General features: G+C 40.6%; 1 protein-coding gene across 1 annotated transcript in view; it reads left to right on the top strand.

Moving 5' to 3' along the window:
- Nucleotides 1-1,722: 1,722 nt before the first annotated feature.
- Nucleotides 1,723-15,230, top strand: part of zmp:0000000660 (arf-GAP with Rho-GAP domain, ANK repeat and PH domain-containing protein 2) — a 209,934-nt gene continuing 196,426 nt past the window's right edge. The window contains 3 exon segments of the mRNA XM_034676822.1: nucleotides 1,723-1,888; nucleotides 8,845-9,728; nucleotides 12,457-12,539. Coding sequence (XP_034532713.1) covers nucleotides 8,893-9,728; nucleotides 12,457-12,539 — 919 coding nt within the window. The 5' untranslated portion in view covers nucleotides 1,723-1,888; nucleotides 8,845-8,892.

Raw genomic sequence — 15,230 nt, 5'->3', positions numbered from 1 at the left:
TTTTCTCCCACTTATTTATTATCATTATTATTTTATTTTGTTATTTATTTATGTATTTATTTTGTAGTATTATTATTGTTATTTTTTGTTGTTGTTGAATGGCCTTGTAATGGGTGGTGGGTGGGGAAGGGGTTGACATTCAGATGTGAAAACTGATGTTTATTCTATATTTGTATCCCTTATGTTGTATACCTACGACGGCGTATTAGGGCCACAAACTTAAAAAATAATTTTCGAGAAAGAAAACTCGAAATTTTAAAGTTTTTTCTCTCAAAAATGTACATATTCTAATTTATTCTTGTTGGATAAACGCAATCACCTCCTCTAGATCAGTGTGCTGCTTTCTTCTAAACAGCCCAAATATACGACAATGTCTTTTCAAAGTCCGGGTACTTAATAATTTAATGATTCTTGGCTAGAATCAGTAGTATCTCCTTATTGCTGAGTCCAAGTAGGAAGTACAGTTTGATGAGGCTGTCAAGTAGGTCCATGGATGCAGTGAAATGGGCAAAGGCAAGACAAGACAAGGCAGCTTTATTTGTATAGCGCATTTTATACATGAGGGCAACTCAATGTGCTTTACATTAAAACATTGAAAGCATTGGAAACATGTAGACATATGTACATAAACTACAGAAAGACACAGAACAACAACAAATAGACATACAAGAACAATACGCGGTCGTAGTATATCACAGTCTGTCTAAAATGTTGATAATGTTCTATAAATATAGTTTTAAAAAAAAGAGTTTCACTATCTCACACTTATAAACGATCTAGGTTGAAGCAGAGTCTAACACATCACTATAAAAATACAGTGATGGTGCATTTATAGGCGCATATGGTGAGACGGGTGAGGCCAGCAAGCTCAACAAGCTGGTAAAGAAGGCCCGCTCTGTGGTTGGCCTAGAACTGGACAGTCTTGAGTCAGTGGCTGAGAGGAGGTTGATGGACAAACTGCGAGCCAACTCCTCTCACCCTCTCCATGATGAGCCGTGGCTGATGGGGAGCTCGTTCAGTCAACGCATCATTTCACCACGGTGCAAGACTGAACACTTCAGGTGCTCCTTTGTGCCCACCTCCATCAGACTGTTAAACAGTAACGGAGGCCACAGACTGCACCACACTGACCACTGACCCCCCCATTGAACAGATCCATACCATCCCTGCATTGTCTGTCACACTCCATCATCTCATCTCGTACTGACTCTCTTGACTGCTGCTGGCACTATAATGCAGAATATACTGTATTATATAATTATCTTGCCATATTATATTATATTATATTATATTACATTATTGTTGTTACTACAACTCACGGTCATATTACATACCCATATTTATTTTTATTTATTGCTTAATCTGTCATTGCCAACCATAATCACACCATGTCAACCTGTCATTACTGAATCTTTTTTTTTTTTAATACTGCCTGTTATTAGTTCTATTTAATCTAAATTCCATTGTAACATTGTATATATCTAAATTATATTCTAGCTTTATTTTATTCTATTTTTATTTTTATATTTTTTATTTTATTATTTTTTATTTTACTTATTGAAACTTCTTCTTGATTGTACTTATGTCTGGGTTGCCCCCCGGAGATCAATAAAGTAATATCTTATCTTATCTTGTCTTATAAATGAAAGTAGGAGTATGAGGACTGCTGCTGATCTCCTGGAGTGTGGGCGTGGTGTTACTCTCGGTGGCGTGTGCGAGCCAACAGGGAACGGAAACAACAGAGGAGCGTCTGAAAGCACGCTGTGAGGGCAAGCGACAGTCTCAACACATGCACAGAGAGGAGTCTGCAAGGACTATGAAAGAAAACTGGATACAGCACGCGTCGAAAAGATGATGCTTGACGTCTGCTTCTGTCTGTAACCTGCAGGTAAGCTCTCCCAACCGCCTTACGCACGGCAGCGTCTTACGTCATCAGAATTCGAATGTTTATATACCTGAAGCTGGCTAAAACGCGCACGAGAGACCGATAAAACTACCTTAAACCGATAAGCTTTTCTGTTTTGAGGCGATGTACTGTCTAATTCACCGGTGATGCAAGTGTGGTGAGAAGCTGAAGTGAAACTCAGGTCAGTCAGACTTCACTTGAGGTGTCTTACATTATTTTGAGTGATGTAATACCTTTTTCCAGTAAGTGTCAACACACAAATGAGCACCTGTCCCACAACTACACTGGTGGTTTTGCTTTCTCAATGAAACACACTTCTGCCCCTAAACAACTCGAAATAAGTTGAGGAATTGTACCCCTACAAAACCTTTAAGAGGGTATTATTTAGTTTGTGCTACACTGGACTCATAACCTTCTCTTAATCTTGACGTTAAAGTGACAATATGAATAAAAATGCCAAACATTCAGAAGTGTTCCTTTCAAACCAGGAAAGGGACACAAATTGGACTTTGTTCAAGTTGCTTGCTGAGATATGTGCAGCAGCATGAGGTAGGTGTGTTTGTTGATGATGTGCATGCATGGGCGTGCATACTGTGACTCACCTCCTTAATATATCACCATACCTGTGTGGTGTGTTAGAAGGTGCTGTGCAGTGGGTGTAACACATCTCTTTTGTGCTGGCAGCCATGCTTTTCAGACGTAACCTAGCTTTGTTTTGTAGAGGGATCAAATGCATGCTCTGATAAATTTCTGTCCCATTGTATGTCAGTGAGTTGGACGGGATGTGCATGGATTACTTAATGAACCCTAAAGAAATAGCAACAAGAGACATAAAACCACAACAAAGAGAGCTGTAAAGAGAGGCCTTACAATTAGAAAAAGGTGCATCAGAGTTCAAAGGGACATAAAAAGTCAACAAAGAGACAAAGTACAACTACAAGGGTTGCTATTTAGAGATGCCTAAGAAGTAGGAAAGGTGCATCATGGCTGAAGGACACAAAAACACTAATACACAAAGACACATAAAGACAGACTAACAAAACAGCATCCCAGTGAAAAGAGTGCAGAATAAAAATAACATCTCAAAACAACTTGAGACACAAAACAACTTAAAAGAGACACAAAACAACTTTAGAGACTCAAAACAACTTTAGAGACTCAAAACAACATGAAAGACACACAAAACAAGTTTAGAGACACAAAACAACTTAAAAGAGACACAAAACAACTTTAGAGACACAAAACAACTTAAAAGACACACAAAACAACTTAAGACACACAAAACAACTTTAGAGACTCAAAACAACTTAAAAGAGACACAAAACAACTTTAGAGACACAAAACAACTTAAAAGAGACACAAAACAACTTTAGAGACTCAAAACAACTTTAGAGACACAAAACAACTTAAAAGAGACACAAAACAACTTTAGAGACTCAAAACAACTTTAGAGACACAAAACAACTTAAGACACACAAAACAACTTAAAAGAGACACAAAACAACAACATAAAACAACTTTAGAGACACAAAACAACTTAAAAGAGACACAAAACAACTTAAGACACACAAAACAACTTAAAAGAGACACAAAACAACAACATAAAACAACTTAAAAGAGACACAAAACAACTTTAGAGACTCAAAACAACTTTAGAGACACAAAACAACTTAAGACACACAAAACAACTTAAAAGAGACACAAAACAACAACATAAAACAACTTTAGAGACACAAAACAACTTAAAAGAGACACAAAACAACTTAAGACACACAAAACAACTTAAAAGAGACACAAAACAACAACATAAAACAACTTTAGAGACACAAAACAACTTAAAAGAGACACAAAACAACTTAAGACACACAAAACAACTTAAAAGAGACACAAAACAACAACACAAAACAACTTTAGAGACACAAAACAACTTAAAAGAGACACAAAACAACTTGAAAGAGACACAAAACAACTTGAAAGTGGTGCAAAAAAGTGAAAGGGAAAAAACACTACAAGACCCCAAAACAACATATTAGTAGTCACAAGTGACTGTGGGGAAAAAAAATCAAAAACATTTGAGAAACAAGTTATGCACTTACAAGTATCAAATTGTGATGTCAAACAACCACACAGAATTGCGAAACAACAACAAGAAGTGGGATAACTTCACAGTGATGGAACAACTACATACAGATTCACCTCACAACTCAATACCTCAATACCTACAGGAAACTACAGAAAGACACAGACCAACAACAAATAGACATACAAGAACAACCCAAGACTATTTGAATCAATGACAGAGATGCAAAACAACTTCAAAGATTTGGAAACTATTTTGGAGCTTTACAAAACAACATTAGTTAACAACTTCAGTCACACAAATCACTACAAAGGGATGAAAAAAAAACCTATAAATAGACACATTATTGCTACAAAGTGATGGGAACAACTATGGAGTGATTCCAAACAACTATAAATAGACAAAAATAGATATTTTATCAGATACAACTGAAAACAGATGCAAGAAAACACTACAAAAATACTACAAACAATGGGAAATAACTACAGAGACAGAGACAGCTACATAGAGAGATACATATAATTGAAGTTGATGTAAAAAAGATGCAATTTAATAGAAATGTAAACAACGGGGCGCTGGTGGCCTAGCAGTCTTCCCCCACTCTGTACTCCCCACACTTCCTGCCTCTCTCCAGCTGTCTTACCAATAAAGGCAAAAAAGACCCAAAATATAACTTAAAAAAAAGTTGTAAACAACACAGATGCCAAACAGCTTCAACTACACAAAAACAACTACACAAAGACACAAAAACACTGTGAATATATGCAAAAACACAACAGAGAGACAGGAAATGACAACAATACAATGCAAATGGTAAATGGAGAAGCTGAATTCTTACAAAAGCTGCAGGTGTAAGCTTCCCAGGGTTTAATTATCTCATAATCCCCCCATGGTTATGTAAATACTCTACATGTACGTGTGTGACCTGCAGTTGTATCTGTATGTCTGCTGCACTCACACTGCTGCATGTTGCTCCCATGCCTCTGTGGTCTGAGCAGGCTGTTTATAATGTGAAGTTCTCTTTTTGCTCTCCACTATTGATCCACACTCACACACACTCTGCGGGCTCTGACACCGAGCAGCAGCTATAGATCTGAACTCCCATACCCAGCCCTTAATAAATGTTTGCTGAACGTGTGGGCTCTGTGTTGTGTGTGTGTGAGTGGGTGGGTGGGTGTGCAAGCGCTAAAAGGCAGAGATGTGGAGAAGGCCAGGTCAAATGTGCTGGCAAGCTTTGGCGTGTGCCTGCACTGGCTGTTTGCCAAAACAGGTCCCTGCTTGCTAACAGAACAATGCTAAGGTTGGTGGGTTTGTCTGATGGACTTCATATAGGGTCTGTAATGAGTGCATCATATGGGGTACTAGGGCTTTCATTTTGCTCCTGAATGCTAAGTGCTAAAAAAAATGTAAGCTGCAAATGTGTTTTTTTTTGTAGTCTAGCAAGATGAGAACTTCTACTTTCAGATTTTTTGCACAAAATAAATGATAGGGGAAGAGGTAGTCTCTCTAGGTTATAAAAAAAATGGTCATGTTTATTCTGTGAGCTGCTAGCATACTAAGCACTGAACTTAAAAAACAGATATGCATACAATTTCCCGCAAGAGTGTGTTACTTGAAAGCAGAAGTAACACTTTAGGTCCCCTGTGTGCTGTAGGTTTGCAACCTAAAAGAGAAGTGGACAAGGCAAGATGTTGATTATGATGTATCTTCCTGTGAGTTTTAAGTGTGTGCGTGTGAGTGTGTGTGTGTGTGTGTGTGTGTGTGTTTGTGGGTTTGTGTTTGTGGGTTTGTGTTTGTGTGTTTGTGTGTGCCATAGAGAGACTAAGACACAGAGCCATTATTGGTCGACTGAACACAAGTGGTGTGAAAGCATCAGGACAAATAGACATTTAATATCTCTCCATTAGCAGGGTTATTACCTACCAGTGTTTGTTGCTAGGCAGTGGATTTTAAAGCTGTGCTGGGGTAAGTGCTGCAAAAAAAAAAAAGAAACCCTTAAAGGTTACTCATAAAGATATCTGTTAACCTTTCAACAGGAATTCAGTTTTTCTGTGATTTGATTCAAATGTCAGACTGTAAAGTAAGCTTCTCACCCAAAACCTGACCACTGAGCCTCTATGCGGCTTCTGTTTCATCACATCTATTGCTGTTTCCTGCTGTTTCATTCAGGAGTGTTGCAAATTGTTGTTGGCTAGCAGATTTTGATCTTTTAAATGTGCAGTACAAGCTTCTTGATCGTTTTGGAGCACTCTTAAAGAGAAAGCAGTATGAGGGAATTTAATTTTCCTCTCTGTTTCTTGGAGTGCATTTGAAGATGAGTATGTCTTGCCTGTCTGAAAGGTTTAATATAAAGTTAAAGGTAAAAGATGGTGGTGGCCTGGTTAAGCATAAACTTTTTAAGAGAAACGGTGGTCCTGGTGCACATTAAACATGTTAGAAATGCACAGCAGGAGTTGTCTCTGTGCTCTTCCTTTACCCACATCCTGAAAGTATATTAAACAAAGTGTTTCAAGTTAATAGTTAACGCAGTGTCAACACACTGGCTACGTTTACACGAGACTTTTAATTCCTATTTAATTCAGAATAAAAATTAAATCCTCTTTAGAAAGATTAAAAATGACCATGTAAACACCTCATTCCGAATGAAAATGACCATTCCAAATTAAACTTAAATCTGAAGTAAGTGGCCGGTTTATTCTGATTTTAAATCCGAATTGAATAATTCCTCGATCATGTATACGTTCATTCGGCTTTAAATTAATTCCGGTGGTTCTGCGCATGCTCGCTCCAATCGTCCTGTCACGATGACGCACATATTCCGTATACATATGAGCTTTGAGCTGGTAGGTTTTGAGTTTTCTCCAGTGTCGCCCCTCCTACCCCTCAAGGCTGATTTGTACTTCTGCGTCTCCCCATCGCCGCAGGGGCTGACGTGGACATGAGCCCCACATACTTGTGCGTCGGTGTGTCCGTGTCGCGCAGCAATTCTCCGCCGAAACGCCCGAGGGCAGTGCGGTCTCTCTGATAGCCGGCCGCCTGCTTCCGGTCCCGCTACGATCTCTGTTTACTTTTCCACAGAGTTTCAGAGCGTGTTATGTTAATCTACAGCTGATACATGTTGCTGTTTATCATACAGACATGATTACATGAAGAATAGAGAGGAGGAGAGGAAATACACGGCCCATGTGCGCCCGATGTCCGGGATCCCGGAAGTGTTGTAAATGCGGGAAAGACAAAGCCGCCGAGCGGACCAATCACAGAGCTTGCGGTCCGCGTCGGCTCTAAGGGGAGTTACATTTTGGAGGAGGTGCACGTCAGCTACGTGCGTAGGCCTCTGTGTAGGTACGGGAGATACGCGGACCCCCGGCGTAGGGTACGCCGTTGATTCAACGCAGAAGTATAAATCAGCCTTCACTCTGAGACAGGATTGGCTGTTAAATGCCGTCTTCTTCCTCTGTTAATGTTGGGTGGCAACTAGCGTTTAAGGCTCCCTAGCGCCCCCTCCCTTTCAAGTGGTTGGGGAGCTTAATTACAGATATAAATATGTCAAATTTTTATCCAACATTCGATGTCAGGCTGAAACCTCATATCTCCAAAACTACACATTTTCAGGAAATTAAAAAAAAAATGTTATCAAATAACAAAACACAGAATGGGATTCAGCTACCTGCTGTTTTTGATGCTTTTCATTGGCTGAAATTTTGTAATGCCCAGTGACAGTTACTTAGGGTGACTAAAAACTTAAAATTTTGGAATAAAACAAACAAATAAAGGAATCTGGAGATACAAGGTTTTTGCCCGACAGCAGCGATTTGTTATACTTATATTGAGAAAATTAATATCACGATTAATCGTTGTCAAATTATCGCTCAGCCCTACGCTCAGTTTTCCAAAATTCTACTTCAGCACTGTAGCTTCATCCTAATGGTCAACAACATAATGAGGCATATATAGTCTGAGTGCCTGCATTGCTCTGCAAGACTCTAAACGCTAATTGCCAGTGCGATTTCTATGCTCCTCATATCGCCAGTTCAGCTATACTTTCACTTGTTGTGTCCAGGAAATTAGGGCGACTGAATCCAAGCGTATCATGTCGGAGTTGGAGTTGTATAAGTGTTGAGCAGTAGTTGATCACACTGCATTTATTGCAAAGAAGAAAAGAGAGGACATGTCAAGGGAAATATACGACTTCCAAATCAGTGTAGGAAGAGATGCAGGAAATACTGTACATGCAGGAATTTAAAATGCAAAAATCATCTCATTGCACCTTTACATTTGAGCAGCTAATATTGTACATTTTCTTGCGATTCATCTGCACAAGAACCAAAACTGACAAGTGACACAGTGGTTTTGTGGTGGTTCCTGTACCAGACCCTTTCTTGATTGTCATTGGGACTTCCTGGAATTTAAAAACCACAGCTCGTTTTCGCACCTTGGTTTTGTATGACGTTCTAAAGCAGAGTCAGCTTCCCTTCTGTGTCATACCGAGATAAGCTTGCTGTCTCAATGACCTTATTTTGTTTCATACTCACTGCACAAACTCAAGAGTGACATTGATCCCCTGATCTTTGGCAGAAGAGCTATGAAGTGAATCATTTCAGATGTTTTTAATAAGTGTTAATGAGCTCAGAGTCCGGTAATGTCAACAAAGAGATCTGTAAATGCAAATTTCAAACCCGGAAATTTTGACAGAATATCCCTTGTGGAAAAAGTTAAAGTCTCAGAAGGTTTCACGGGTTAATTGTCTCGTTTGTGGTACAAGAATCAAGAGTTACATTCTGTTTGATGGCACTACTGCCTCCTAAATTAATATTTTTCTTGACTAATCACTTATTTCCAACTCTTTTTGTGTCCACAGTTTTACTTCTGGAATTCCCTCATGTGGCAGAACTGGTACTAGAGCGTCATGCTGGAGCCTCCAGAGCCAAACCAGAACATTCTGGAGTGGCTCTCCACCCTCCGTCTGAGCCAGTATGCCTTGTGTTTCCAGCAAGGAGGCTATCAAGCTCTGGAAGACTGTAAGGACCTCACAGATGAGCAACTCCTGGAGCTTCAAGTGCTTCCAACAGGCCACCGGAGGCGCATCCTCCGCAGTTTGGAAGCACTTGGGGTGAAGCAGCAGAGTGGTGAAGAGGAAGATATGGATGAAGACGAAGAGATGGTGAATGGGAGGACAGGAAGAAAGCCAGTGCCACACCCAAGGCATATCTTCTTGAAGGATAAAAAGAGGGCAACTTCTTGTCAGCACCGTCAGCCAAATGAGAGGAAAGACCGGGATTCGGAGGTGAGTCGAACTTTGCCTCCAGGAGCAGAACTTGGAACAGAAAGTGAGAACGTCCAAGAGGGTAGATACCAACGCCTACCTCAACCGGCGCCACGAAATCCTGAGAACATCAATACATCCATGCATGAACTCAGCAAAGACCCTACTACCGCGTCTTTTAGCACCAGCAGCAGCAGTGAGTCACTCTCCATTTCAGAAATGCCGTCAGACTGGGAGATTTCTCCAGAAGACCCGTCCCTGTCCAGCGCCGACTCAGTGTCCTTTTCTGCTGACGTACAAGAGTCAAAGTTCACCGAAAACCATGGGGGGTTTTCTGGTGAAATGGTGGAGAACTCCATCTATGACACACAGCCTAGTTTTAAGGCTCCTGCAGGGCCACGGCTAACTCGGTCGTACCGGCTGAGACATCGGCCTGTCCCTGAAATCCCAATACAGAGCATACCAGCTCTTCAAGACAGGTGAGAGAGTCTGCTGTTCTTATAGCTCAAAGTTAGATGAGAAAATTGATACCACACTGTATGATGAGTAACAAAAAGCTATTGATAGTAGCCAGCTAGCTAACAGAAACATAAAGTCTAGGGCTGTTTTCGAAACGGCCTACTATACTAGCAGTACGTACTGATTCGGCCAAAATTCCGTAAGTAGTATGTGAACAAGAACAAAATCTGCAATATGCCAAAATACTGATTCGGGAGAATGTCTCAGCATGCATCGGACCAGTCTGCCTCGCGTACTGTTTCCCATAATGCACAGTGCTCATTCAGCTTTTTCTTTTCTCTTCTTTTTTTGATGGGGGGGAACTCAGTTTTTAGGTGCTGTGAAAATTATTAAATTACATATAAACCACTTCCTAACTTTTTAAATCATAAGTGGGTGCTAAAGAAGCAGTTTCTCTATCAGCTTGGCCGTTGTACTGCAACACAGATCCAACAGAACAGTCATACTACACACTAAATTCAAACATAGTATGTAATAGGCAGTAGAGGTGTGAAAAAATATATATTGATACAGCAATATATCGCGATAATTTGACCTCCAATATGATATCGATATTTCAACTCTTAATATTGACATTTTGTAATTATAAAAATTCACATTTTAGCCAAGTTGGAAATAAAATACAACTTCAGTATTTCAAAAACAATAAAGTGGAAAAGTTGTTTTCAATCAAATAGTTTTACCTTAATTTGTCCTTTCAATTTTGAGTAATAATGTGTGATTTTTACATTTACACCATCCCTATTTTTTCTTAGTTTATTGTATAGAATATCGCAGTATATCACAATATTGTGATATCGTGATATATCGTGATACTATTGTATCGTGACCCAAGTATTGTGACCTACTACATTAGTAGTTAGTATGTAGCAGGCCGTTTCGAAAACAGCCTAGGTTACAATGTTACAATGTTACAATGTCATTTAGCAGACGCTTTTATCCAAAGCGACGTACATACGAGAACAAGAACAACACAAGCAAAGATCTAGACAAGAGGAAACAAGATCAGTAAGAGTAACAAAGTGCTTCAAGTCAATTTGGGTGCAGGTACTGCCAAGCAGTGTAAAGGCAATGCACAAAAATAAGTAAGGATTTTTTAAAATTTTTATTTATGTATTTATTTTTAAGGAACATCTACAATGAAGCAACCAACCAATTTAAGACCTTCCATTATCATCATCAACAATTAACATCACCACAATAATGACCAAAGTACCAAGTGCTGGGTCACTCAAGAGCTGAACACAGATTCCCAGAGTAGAGCAGGACAGTGCGAGTCAATCGTAGCTGGAAGACATGATCTGCCACTGGGGACAACAGTGGAGAACTGTCTAGCTAAGTGCATAGTGCTTCCTGAAGAGCTGGGTCTTTAGCTGTCTTTTAAAGTAGAGAGGGACTCTGCAGATCGAATGGAGTTGGTGATACAGCTAGACTTCTCAAAAGGTGACAGAACCTCTGACGTTAAGTTACCCCTATTATGAACCTATTGGTGGACGCCAATGTGGTAAAAAATATTATATGTAGCCAAAAGGCTAACATCTCTACTTGTATTGAGTCTGTGTTTACTATAATAGACATAAAAGGTCGTGAAAGGGGATGTTTACGCTTAGTCATTGGAAAGAAAACACAAACATAATATTAGGTGCAGATTTGTGAGGATTTAGGGTGTTAAAAGGCGTTTTTAGATCACAAGGACTTTACCCCTGAACTACGTTTCGACCAGAGGAACCAGGGTCTAAATTTAGTTCAGGGGTAGTTAATCTCCCCCTGAAAAGCCCCTGCTTGGGGCGTAGTACTTTTAAAAGGTCCTGGGACTTTCAGCTGAACGTAACAGTGTTCGTGGAGTTTACACAGTTGTTGAAACACATAGAGTTCCTGGGAGTGCAAACTAGTTTAGTTTTTTTATTAAGATTTCAAAATATTATTTAATATAATTTTTTTTCTCCATACGTCACTGGCCTGATTTGCACAATCTACTCGGGACTTCAGCCCGTGGTCGAAACGCAGACAACAATGGGGGCACAGGAACCTTTTAGTTCCGGGCAAAGTAGTTCTGGGGGCTAAAAGACCCTGGAACTCTTGGTCGAAATGCACCTTAAAGGTCCATTTTGTTGAACTTAGGCTGCTGTTAGCTTAACAAAACCAGCTCCAATCCCCAAATTTTGCTTCATAAGAGTGTTAAAGTAAGTCTGAAGTTTTCTTTCAAAGACATAGGACAGTGTTAGGTTTCCTCATAAAACAAGGCTACCTGATGCTAAGCTAACTGGTCACTGCTAGCTTAATTGTTGCTGTACCTTCCATGTGAGTGCCATCTATCCTCTCATTAAAAGAGTGCACATTACAGTTGAACTACTTCTTTAAGCTTAAAGTTTTACTTCATTAAAGCGGTTTTTGAGAACTCTTTAAACAAGCTAGAAGAGCAAGGTGAAATATACTTAGAAATAAAGTTTCTATGCTACAGTGGCATGAATGAATGCTAAACAAGACATTCTGTATGAAAAACTTCCCTTCTTTACATTCAAATATAATTCAGTTCTGCATTCCACCTACACACTATATATTATTGACCTTTTGTACAGGGAAGCTAGCTTTTACATTCAGCATCTCTACTCTGAAGGCCTTTAAGTCTAAACGGTGTTACCTATTTATCCCCTGATTCCAATACACTGATTTTTTCTTCCTCCTCAGGAGCGCTCCACCGGCGCAAACAACCAGCCCTGAACACCTAACCGGCTGCGAGGGTCCCATCGGTGCAAACAGCATACAGAGAGGTACACAGTCTTTCAGCTGCATCCGCTTCATCTCTGCCATGAATATTTCATTCGGCAGTAGAGTCAGCACTGCTGTTGTTTGCCCGGATGAAAGATGTGAGAGGAGATGAGTGCGTGGGTGGGGGTGGTGGTGGTGGTGGGGATAAGGGGGCGAGGGTGTGTTTGGCGTCTGTCGTGGGAAACAGCGTCGCCCCCGTTTCGAGCGCACATCTCACAGGGAATATGTGCTCTCACATCTTGTCCCTCAGTGAGACCCCGGTGTGTATTCCTGCCGCCTGGCTCTCCGAAGTTTTTTCAGAAGTTGTTTAACTTTGCTGACAACACCCGAGCTTGTAGAACAACCACTACAAATATGTGTTGAATTTTTTTCTCCCCTCTCCCTCGCTGTATTTATTGAGTTAGTCGACCCTCATGTCTTATCTGATTCTCCGTGAGCTGCCTCCCGTGCCAAAGTAGATCCACTCCCCGAGGATTTCATGACACTTTTCTGAATAACAGTCTGTATGATCGCGTTGTTTAACACCTGTAAACATCAGTCTTTCTCAGGACCATATTTGACCACAGTGTGATGTTTCCCTCCTTTTAGTCATCTGCAAAAATATCAGCAATCGTTCCTTCCGACTTTCTTTCTTTTCTGGGCTTCTTTTTCTTCCCTTGTTCTGTTCCATGTTTCTTCACTGCAGTGGTCTCTTGATAGGCCTTGCTTTTATTTCTTTATCTTTCAACTTTTCCTTTGTATGGAACAAGACAGGGAGTGAGAAGAGAGAGAAAAAGGCGAGACAGTGAAGTGCGTTGGGAGGAAGGAAGAGGAGATGGATGCAAAACAGGCAGAGAGACGGAGGAAGAGTGGGAGCTGAGGTGGTCCCAGAGCAGGGGATGGGGGAGCTCGACTAGCAAGCTAAAGCTTCCCCTCACACTAAGGTCTAGCAAGGCGTTATTTGACAAATTTTTTCACATGAGTTTATTCTGAGATGAATTGCAAAACTTGTGTCCTCAAATAAAGATTGTTGTATACAATCAGGAGGCTGTCAGAATTTTAATTTATATTCATCTTTTAATGTTTCTTCAGAAAATCCCTCTGAGAAAATGCTTTAACTATTACAACACAGCAGACCAGTTGTAGTAAGCAGTTTCTAAATGATGCCCTGTAATTGCAGTAGTGGGTGTTTCTTTTTAGGGCCTTCTTCGAACAGTCGAAGGTTTCACTTTGAGCCCTTTTGTAAGCACTATACTGTTTATGTTGTATATGCTGATTGTCACTATGATATTGCAGTTTTGCTGACAGGGCTGTATGTCCAAGGTCACAGCACCAAAAAACAGAGGGAGTTTTATATGTCCTTGTGCTCAGACATTATACTAATACATAGAAAAAGAACAAAAACTACAAGACACAAATCAATCAATGAATCAGTCTTTATTTATATAGCGCCAACAAACGCTATCTCAAGACGCTTATACAAACACAGCAGGTCTAGTCCATACTCCATGTTAAATTATTAACAAAGACCCAACATCAAGACAGGTAGATCCAGTACAATTTTACAGGTAGGGCTCAGTCTAATCTAGGGATGTACACAATTAATCCATCATCGATTAATCGGTTGTTAAAGGTGACATATCATGCAAAATCAACTTTTTAATGGTTCTCTACCTGAAATATGTGTCCCTGGCATGTCTACAAACCCCCCGAGATTGAAAAAAATCCATTCTGCCCCTGTTTTGATTTCTACACCTTTCTGTAAATGTGTGTGAAACGTGCCTTTCTGTGTGGAGTTTGCATGTTCTCCCCGTGCATGCGTGGGTTCTCTCCGGGTTCTCCGGCTTCCTCCCACAATCCAAAAACATGCTCAGGTTGATTGATCACTCTAAATTGCCCGTAGGTGTGAGTGTGTGCATGAATGGTTGTCTGTCTCTCTGTGTTAGCCCTGTGATAGGTTGGCGATCTGTCCAGGGTGTACCCTGCCTTCCGCCCGAAGCCAGCTGGGATGGGCTCCAGCCCCCCGTGACCCCAAACGGGATAAGCGGTCAAGATAATGGATGGATGGATATAACAACCCATTTTCATTATATGAGTTTTTATAAAGACTACTCTCGACTCTGTTGTTGTCGGATTATTGACAAGTAAGTTCAGGGGAGCCAGTGACTGAAATAATAAATACGTTGGTGACTTATTTGAATTCAGGTGAAGGCAGTTGCGTGTCCTCCGGGCTCAGTGTGGGAGTGATAATAACAAACTGACCTGTAACTCCCCGACTTAAAAGAACGGAGGATTCATTCAGAGCAAAATCAATCTCCTCACTAGCTCAGGACTGATGGCGGCATCTAGGTCGTTTCCCCGACTGCGACTTTGACAGAGCGTCTGGTCGGGAGCAGATAAAGAAGCGCCGTGGTCGACAGAGAGAAAAGCAGAAGTTAGAGAGGGAAGAATAGAGGGAATCAGACAGGAATTGAGTACAGTAGCGTCCGGCGGCCCTCAGAGAGAATCGCAAGTGGCCTGAAGGTCAGCTGATAGATGATGATTGATGGTTGCTATCTGCCCGACGAGAGAGAGTGGCTGTGTTGGATTGTACTCTATCATGGAGTAAACTGACCCCTTCATACAGCCCAGTAACTGGCCTTTGTGCCCTTCTGTAATGGCCTGCATTGTTTGGAAGTGTGTGTAAAGCTTTAAAACTCTGTACCGGTATGTGT

The sequence above is a fragment of the Notolabrus celidotus genome, chromosome 23, assembly GCF_009762535.1.
Source record: "Notolabrus celidotus isolate fNotCel1 chromosome 23, fNotCel1.pri, whole genome shotgun sequence".
NCBI lineage: Eukaryota > Metazoa > Chordata > Actinopteri > Labriformes > Labridae > Notolabrus > Notolabrus celidotus.
Note: the sequence above shows the minus strand (reverse complement) of the source record. Positions and strands in the feature narration are given on the sequence as shown.